At 31.1% G+C, this 9071-nt stretch overlaps 1 protein-coding gene across 2 annotated transcripts; it reads right to left on the minus strand.

Moving 5' to 3' along the window:
- Positions 1-3470: 3470 nt before the first annotated feature.
- On the minus strand, positions 3471-7286 carry LOC107893611 (cinnamoyl-CoA reductase 1). Of its 2 annotated transcripts, XM_016818653.2 has the most exons (7): positions 6940-7210; positions 6664-6836; positions 6389-6574; positions 6126-6288; positions 5276-5462; positions 4969-5093; positions 3471-3918 (listed from the first exon to the last, which is right to left on the minus strand). In XM_016818653.2, exons 1-7 carry the CDS (start codon positions 7055-7057, stop codon positions 3905-3907), a joined length of 966 nt encoding a protein of 321 aa, XP_016674142.1. In that variant the 5' UTR covers positions 7058-7210; the 3' UTR covers positions 3471-3904. The 2 variants fall into 2 exon arrangements, with proteins under 2 accessions (XP_016674142.1, XP_016674137.1); XM_016818648.2 differs by lacking the exon at positions 3471-3918 and having other exon boundaries at positions 4800-5093; positions 6940-7286.
- Positions 7287-9071: the final 1785 nt, after the last annotated feature.

Genomic DNA, 9071 nt, shown 5'->3' on the forward strand with positions numbered 1-9071 from the left:
TAACACTATCAAACATATATCACACATCTCTATATATAATTAACATTATACTATTCATGTTCCATGGCATTCATATAATTATCTTGTTTTCTTACCATCTAAACTCGTTTTTGTAGTCTATCAACTCATTTATATTTATTTCGACATCATATTCTATTGTCAATCTATTTCTTTACATATTTAAGTTTTTCCAATTCTAATTAAGATGTTATGCTCGATGGAACCCTATTAAAATGGACACGAAACATGGGTAAACTACACCACACACTTAAATTACAACACACCATGGCATCGAAGTGCAAAGCTCGAAGGCATCAAATGCATTTTAATATGCTAATACATCCCTCCACCACACCATATTATACTCGATGATCTACAACAAATGTTGGATCCTAGTATAACCTGTAATGATCTTCGTACAAACACATATCTCACACAAGTGCACATACGACCCTATTGGCATTCCAATCGTATCTTAACCTTTTACTAAGTTCATATGGGCATCAATTATATATATGTAAATATTTCCATACCTTTAATCATCTTGTTCGCATGTTCATTCCCTGTATTTAGTCACATGCATTTCATACTCTGTGTATTGTTCTATCGCATAACAATTATTTTGCAATTTAGTACATATATTGTTTTTTAGTCAAATTCATAATCACAACCCCATTTCATCATCAAACGCACATATTACATATTATAAGATATATTTCAATATAAATTTCATATCACATATCATAATTTAAGTATTTCATACCATTTCCCATTTTAGTTATCTATCTTGATGTTCCATATCAAATTTAATCAAAACATTTCATATTATCATAATAGACTCACCTCAATGATTTAACAATGTAAAAACATGCATATAAAATCAAACATTTCTATCTCGAATCATAAAAGTAAAAATCGAGGTTTTCTATCCCTGCCAACAATTCATGACCATTTTGTTTTTTATTCAATTTGGTCCCTAATGTATGAAACTAACAATTAAGCTTTACAATTTAGTTTGTTTCATATACTAAGCTTAATTTATATCAATTTCACACCTAATTCTTCAAGAAATCAACAATGGCAACTTTCTAAAATTTTAACAGTTTTACAAATTGGTACATGTACTAGCTAAATCAAGCTCTCATGACCTCAAATCTATAAAAAAAATTACAAGAAAATAACTTGAATTTCCTACCAAATCAAGTAGTTGAATGTTAAAATATCTAAAACGATTTTTCTTTAGCTTCAAAAATCGAAGATAGTGAGTTGAGGAAGAAAGTGGTGGTTTTTCTTAGCTCGATTGACATTGTCATTGTTGCCAGTGTAAGAGGACGTGGGTTCGAGTGCATTGAAGCGTATTATCCCTATTTGAAGGTTGGGGAGGGGATATGGGTAGTTTTAGGCAATATATTAAAAAGAGCAAATATGATAAGAACATATAATGAGATTAATGTTAAAAAAGAAAATCCAAAAAAAACCCTTAAAATGTGACATGAAAAATAAAATAAACACCACATAAAAACCATCAATATTTGAAATAAACATGATACCAATTATTTACTTAAAGATAACACAAATTTAATGTTTATCATTTTTTTCTTTTCCTTCATATTCTTCGTATTTTTCTTCTTTATCAACCCCCTTTTCTCACTCTTTGTAAAAAGAATACCACTTGTGAAATCCTCAAACCCCAATGCTTATAGTATGTTCATGTATTTATTTTTTATAGTAGTTATAGGTTTTACCTTATTTGTTTCGAAATTCACATTTATATATAATTATTATGTGAATGAAATTAAAATTTTCAAAAATACATGACAACTTTCTAATTTTTACTTGTAAAATTTAAATTTATTATGGTTAAAATGTGCTCTAAGAACCTATATTGTTTGTACATTTGAAATTCCATCTCTTTATTTTTATTTCAAAGAATTTATTCTTTTTATTTTATGGATTTAAAAATACAATCCCAATTGTTAAACCGTTAAATTCTTTTATTAAATTCAAGCTTATTACAAATGTTATTTTCTTGTTACATAATTATTAAAGGCAAATTTAGGGGGTGGCCTGGCCCCATCCCCCTAAAATGAAAATTTTATTATTTTAGCCGTTTAAATTTTAAAAATTTTAAACTAATAAATCTAAAATTGTACTTTAGCCTCCCTTAAAATGATAAAAATTTAATTTAAATCTTTAAAAATTATAAAGATATAGACAATTTAATTTTGGCCCCCTAAAAATTTTTCATGGCTTCACCCCTATTGATTATTAAGGTTTTTTTTTGTAAAAAAATCTAAAAAGAAAAAAATACCAAATTCCTAAAACTAAAACTAAAAAGAAAAAAGAAAATACAAAGATTTAAGCATATTTTAACCTTATACTATCAATCTACCATATGAGAAGGGTACAAGAGAAATTTATTACAGATTAAGATCAGACCACTCCCATGGGATTTTATCCTTAAACTTTTGTCGGTAGAAACGCCAAGTAATTCTAAAGAAGGCTTAGCTTAGGTGTTCACATTAAATGATTGATGACTCGTATGGTTTTGATTGTAAATCAAAGTTGTGCGTCTGGCTTTTCGCAAACAAACAAAGACCATTAATATGATAATTTAATATATGATTAATGAGAATGTTATTAAAAGAAGAAAGCAACATTTAATTTTTAATTTAATTATTTCTTTCAAATTAATTGTTAATTTTTTGGGATATTAATCTTTAAATTTAATAATTTTAATTTATATGATGACATTAATTCTAAAATTATACTACATTTATCACCTAAAAATTATATAAAATATTTAATAAACTATAATTAAGATTTAAAGGAAGTTGCCAATATCATCCTTATGGAATGCTTAAATTTTGTAATTATGATCCCTCTTTTGCTCATAATATGTAAAGAAAATTAAGAGAAATTACTTAAGAAAGAATATGAATTAATATTATATAATCATATATTATCAATAGATTAGATAACTACATATCGTTTAAACTTTTTATGTTATACATATGATACAACATGAAATAATTTATAGGTAATCTTTCGCTAGGAACAACCCACGTGCAATCCTCTATTAGAGATTATAGTGACCCTTTGTTGAGGACAGTTCGTAGACGATTTATCGTGCATTTTGTCTAAACCAACTCCGAAACAACTTGTTACACACCTTTCATGATAAATTACATTAATTTTAGATAATATTTAATCATTTAATTTAGTAGAATCAAATATAAATTTATATTATTATTATTATTATTACTTTTTGAAAGCAACATCTATATTTAAGGTAGACAAGATAAATACGTGACTTTAGAGACTCAGCGCTGGTACTGTTTTATATTTTCAGCTTCTTTTTGTCATCTTGTGTTACAATGTCAATATTACATTTCCCACAGTTAGGTGCAAGTTTTGAATGACATTTAATGCGAGAGAAACCCCCAGAAAAGGAAAAAAGAAAATCGATATTAATTTCCAAGAGATGGTTAATTATATATGAAAAGCAAAAAGCAATCTCTTCGACAACAAGAAGAATGTATATAGGGTGAATTAGGCACATGGGCCGGAGGGGGTTTGGGGGTTGTTCGGAGAACACGAAAGAATGAGAAATAGACAAAGAAATTTGATTAGCAATAAGGAGAAACAAACAAGTGAGTGAGTTATGAAGGTGGACCCTTAGCTTGGCAGTTGGCAGCAGAAAGAAAAATTCTAAGGGGTGTCCCCTCTCCTCTCCTCCCCTGTTGAAAAACTGTAGTTTTGGTCGCCGACACTATATCAGGCACCTGCACTACATACACTACATTTCATTTATCTGACAAATACGCATTGCATGTTCTTCCCAATTTATCTTCAAATGCCGACTTCTTAATTTGGCGTTGCCTTCGCTTTTAGTCTGCTATTTTCAACACAAAGATGCTGTGGAAAAAAGCAAACGAGTGGTTGGACATGGAAATATTGGAAAAAGCAAGGATTATTCGGTCTGCAGAACTTTTGACAAAATGTATACTAGCTAGGAAAAATATGTATATATATATAAGAATTATTTTAAGATGAGAGGGAAGAGATTTCACATACATCCAACTTTGTCAACACTTGAAAGCATATACAAGTTGATACCACACCAATAACTTGTTGGCATATGTGTATATAGCAATTTTTTATTTTTGAGGAGCCAGGGCCTTGCCAGCCCTATATCAACCTCTGAATGAATTTTATTACATAACATGAATGTCTAAACTGTAATTTTTTTTTGAGTGCCTAAAATGAGAATTTTTATAGTCAAGTGACTATTTATGTAGTTTAGCCATTAAATAATTAATATATTAAGAAGAATAAAACCTATTTATGCTAAAAGTGTTCATTTTGTTAAAATTATGTACATATAATTTTTTAAAATATAAAGTTCAATATTTATATATATTGGTTAATTATGTTCCCATGGTTTAAAACTAGTGTAAACTAATTTTAAGAAATTAGAATAAGATCTAGGAACACTAATAGTGAGTCTAATCTTACCATTATTGATAATCTTGTACCAAACTTGAAAACAGGTGCTTGTGAAGTTGTACAATAAACATATTCACAGTGATAATTGCTTTAATCTAATTGTAAGTTTCAATCACAGTTTTTAACTTAGCAATGAGCCCCCTTTCAAGATATACGTTCCAGAATTTTCTTAATTATGGAGCTGAAGCTTAATTCATATGACCCTTTTTTTTTCTTAATTCCTCTTAGCCACGCAGGATTTCACCGTAACCAAAAAAAGAAGGAAGATAAAAATCAGATTTTCAGGGAGATTAGGTGACCCACTATCTTTTTTATCAAATATAAAGTATAGTTTTTACTCACTTCTCTCCCCTGAAATTATTCATACATGCCCTTTACTTATCGGTTCGTGGCCACACTCATCGGCTATACAGCACAGCTTTTAGTGTAGAAGACACATTCATGAAATAAAGCCCTTACTTTTTAAACTCTCAACCGCATCTCTGATTATCTGCTCCATGGGAATAAATTCCAACCCCAAGTCCATCAGCTTTTTACCTCCATTCTTAGCCCTTAACAGCCCAGGTTGAGTATCCCTTGGCAAACTATGCACATAAATTACGATTTAGAGTTAATTTTGACAGTAAAAAGTGTTACACCTCTATTAACAATTGAAAAAAAAAAAAAGAGGAAAAGAAAGATGATATCTGAAGGCAAATAGCATGAAAGTTTAAAAAGATACCAAAGTGCATTAATTTTATGGGTGCATAAAGCATGAACTTATTACCTGGGAATATTATATTCAGGGTAAAGTTCAGCAACCTTGGCCACGAAGTCACCATAGTGAGATAGAGCTTCAACGCACATGTGCCTTCCTGTTGCTGATGTGTTCTCATATACCAAAATGTGTGCTAACGCAACATCTTTGAAATGGACGGATCCAATGAAAAAGTCCTGATATGTCTCTGTGCTGCCTGCAACAAGAGAAACACTTAATAAATTCAAGCTTCCGGGAATATCAGAGAAGAGACTACTTAAATACAAAGCACACAACTCAAATCTTCATGATTGATATCCAATGACAAACTCATGATTATTCAATGTAAACATATTCATTTCCGGGTTTGGTTCCCCTCCATTACACCTTTAGGCATTAAATATCCAATACATGTTTAATTACCTTTCAGATTTTTATTTTCTTATTCAATGGATGGGTCTTACAAAATTGAATGTTCACCTTAAACCTTCCCACGCTCATTTGAAGCGTGATAAGTATAACAAGCTAATTCTGTCAAAAAAAAAATTAAATTACAGCTCGTGCTAGTGACTCTTTTTTCATTTACATCTCAAGTTAGCATGTTTAATTCCCATTTCTAAGCAAAAAATTTCTTCAATACTTGACTATGAATGTTCCAGGATTAAGGTATAAACAAATTTCTTACATGTACATAACAGAACTAACATGGATTTTGTTGAAATGGATTAGCAAGCTAAGAGGACAAAATTCCATACATCCAGAGAGATGAAATTTAGGTCAACGAAATGCAACACATAGATGATAGAGCTACAGAATCATACTAAAGATTTACCCATTTCAACAAAAAATTCCAACAAAAAATGTTTGAGAAGAAAATTACCTTGCAGAAGGCGTAACAACATTACCATGCTAGCATTAAGGTTTGGAGGAATATTAGGACCCATCACGGTGCCCGGATTCACAACCACCACATCCAGACCTTTCTCCTTGGAAAATTCCCATGCAGCCTTCTCAGCTAGTGTTTTGGAAATTGGATACCATAACTAGCGCAATCCACAACGATCAAAACCCACAATATATTAGCTAATATGGTTCATTTTAACATAGCCATTAGAGGAAAAAATATATAAAAATAATATTTACTTCATTTTGCTTGCAATACTCAATATCAGTCCAGCAATCCTCTGTTCTGATTTTATCAGCTGGCCAGTTTGGGCAGGGCCACATGGAGGAGATTGAAGACGTAACCACCACACGTTTAACACCAAGCTCTTTGGCAGCTGTCAGTACATTAAGCGTTCCTTTAATCGCAGGATCCAAAAGCTCCTTCTGTGAAAATAAACATCTTGAGAATAGTATAATCCGCTCTTAAAATTGGAAATAACAGTAGTAATTGTATTAAGAGAGGCCGCGCATACCTGAGGATCGTGAACTTGATCGACGCTGCATGGAGAAGCGAGGTGGAAAACACCAGCACAGCCATTGATTGCGGCGGCGAGTGAATCATAATCGAGGAGATCGATCTGGAAGAGGCGGAGATGTGAGTCTGCTCCTTCTAGAGCTTCTAGGTGCTTCGTTTCTTTCTCGTCCTCTGCCACAATGGAACAGTAGAGAAGATGGAATTAGCATCAAAATTAAAGCCACTGTGAAATGAAAGAAAAAAAACAAACAAACAAAAAAGCAAAAGAAGTAACTGAGATTTCTGACGGTCCCGTGGACGGTGTAGCCGCGAACAAGGAGGAGTTTGACAACCCAAGACCCAATGCTGCCGCTGGCCCCGGTTACGCAGACCACTTCTCCTTGCTTAGACATATCTCAACTGATTCTCTTCACTGCTCTGCCACTACACCAATATCAGTGAGCAACTGTCTTTTTCTTTCTTTTAAATTAATCAGTGAGTGACTGTGGAGTGTTGAAAGCTCGGGATTTTTTTTTTCCCCTTTGTTTGGTTTACACTTTTCGGGTTTAGTGAGTGGTGGTGGGCGGCTTTCTTGTATTAGAAGGCTTTTCCTGCAATTTGGGCTGAGGCCCGTTCTATGTTGATAGGGCATTGATTTGATGGATTATAATTTATAGGACATGTGTTTGTACCATATTGATATGGTAACTTGTGTCGTTTTAAATCTTTTCATACACACCTTAACCTCTAAAAGTAAGGCATTAGAGATTTTATTTCAACTTTTATGCCATTTTTACCAAGAGTTTTAGGATTTTAAGGAAGGTCTGGAAGAAAGCTTTTATTGCTAAAGATCGTGCTCGAGTGTTTGTCTTTGATTTTCCTTTACTAAAGATTTTAGGCTTTTTTAACAAAGATTTTAAGGAATAAGAACTTTAGGCTTTATATTGGGAATACCATGGCCAGTGTAGAGAGTTGCTTAGAAGGAGGGAGATGTATGAAGTATGGGAGTACAAAATTGAATAAAGGTTCATGAGTCTAAAGATTAATATTTATAAGTAAGGGTCGACCATCCTTCGCATCAAGCTTTGACACATGTTTAATGTTGATCTTATTGTGGTTGGTATAGACTAAGCAAGACTCTATGCATGATGCATGCATAGAATGATCTAACATTTGTCCCTAGAGAAGTAGATCAAATGTGATCCATGTGCCATATATACATATATATGTCTCAAAGGTCCATAGATAGTGAAGTGTTATCCATAAGCAAAGTTGTAGCCAACGAGATTGAGGCTAGGCAAGGTGAAGTGTGGGTGGCGAAGCCCACTCTGTTGAAGTACTAGTAACAATTGTCTTATGACCCAAGTGGTAGCATAGTTGCCTATAAGTACCCTATATGTTATAAGGTATAACTTCAAACCATACCGAGCACAAATGACTATATTTTCTTGGTAGGTGGTGGTACGTCACGTACGTTCCTTTTTAATGAAGTGTTCTCACTCTGTTTGTTAAAACTAACGTCTATAATGACAATAGAATGATCGTAAAGTAATAAGAAAAAAATAAAAAAAAACACAGATTTTTACATGGAAACCTTTTCGAGAAAAAACCACAGGCAAAAGAGAAGAAAATTCACTAATATCAAATACGAATGACATATAATAATTCATATACGAAATGAAGATTGAAAAACTTCATTCTAATCAATGTTAAATAGGAAGAGAAAAATTCTATACAGATTCTAATTATACAATCAATATCAAATAAAAAAAATACATATATAAATCCTTAAATGGCAGAATATTTAGGTCTTATGTAGGGACCGGTTTTTTTACTATGGGTATTATTTATTTGAAAAGGATGGTAAAATCCTATTTGTCACTTCCAAAGTTTTTAACTTTTTTTAAATTATCCTCGTATCATCCATTTAAAAAAAAAATTATTTAGGTCACTTCACAAATTTTTACTTTAGTCTTAGTAACATTTTTACTTTAATGCAATAAATTGTAAATCATTTATTAGTTTTAAACTTAGTTTTATTTAAATTTAATTAATCAAATGGATATTTTTTACATTAATTATTTTGTTTAGTAATCTTTTTCGTTTTATGCTCATAATGAAAGAAAAAAACATCACTATACTTAGTACGGATTAGATATTACTTATTTTACTTGTTATACATTAATATAATTTTATGTTTCTATTTTTAATATTAAATAATTTTTTACATATTTTAATTTCTTAGGAATTAAAATTTTAATAATTAAATACTTTTTTTCTCAACTCATTCTAGTCCACTTGACATCTAAAGATATTTTTAATTAAAATTAAATAAATTAATAAAATAATAAAATAAATTCAAGTTTATTTAAATTTTTCAAAAAAAATTATTCAGACCGGATCATCAAATTACGCAAATAATCTGGC

Source organism: Gossypium hirsutum, chromosome A08 (assembly GCF_007990345.1).
Source record: "Gossypium hirsutum isolate 1008001.06 chromosome A08, Gossypium_hirsutum_v2.1, whole genome shotgun sequence".
Taxonomy (NCBI): Eukaryota; Viridiplantae; Streptophyta; class Magnoliopsida; order Malvales; family Malvaceae; genus Gossypium; species Gossypium hirsutum.

Bases quoted from the DNA above. Each gene is read 5' to 3' on its own strand.
- LOC107893611 (XM_016818648.2), bottom strand. From the start codon at position 7,057: ATGTCTAAGCAAGGAGAAGTGGTCTGCGTAACCGGGGCCAGCGGCAGC. The intron at 6,289-6,388 runs GTAAATATTATT...GGATTGCGCTAG, and splicing joins AGTATTGCAAGCAAAATGAA to TTATGGTATCCAATTTCCAA. The intron at 5,094-5,275 runs GTAATAAGTTCA...TTATGTGCATAG, and splicing joins CCTGAATATAATATTCCCAG to TTTGCCAAGGGATACTCAAC.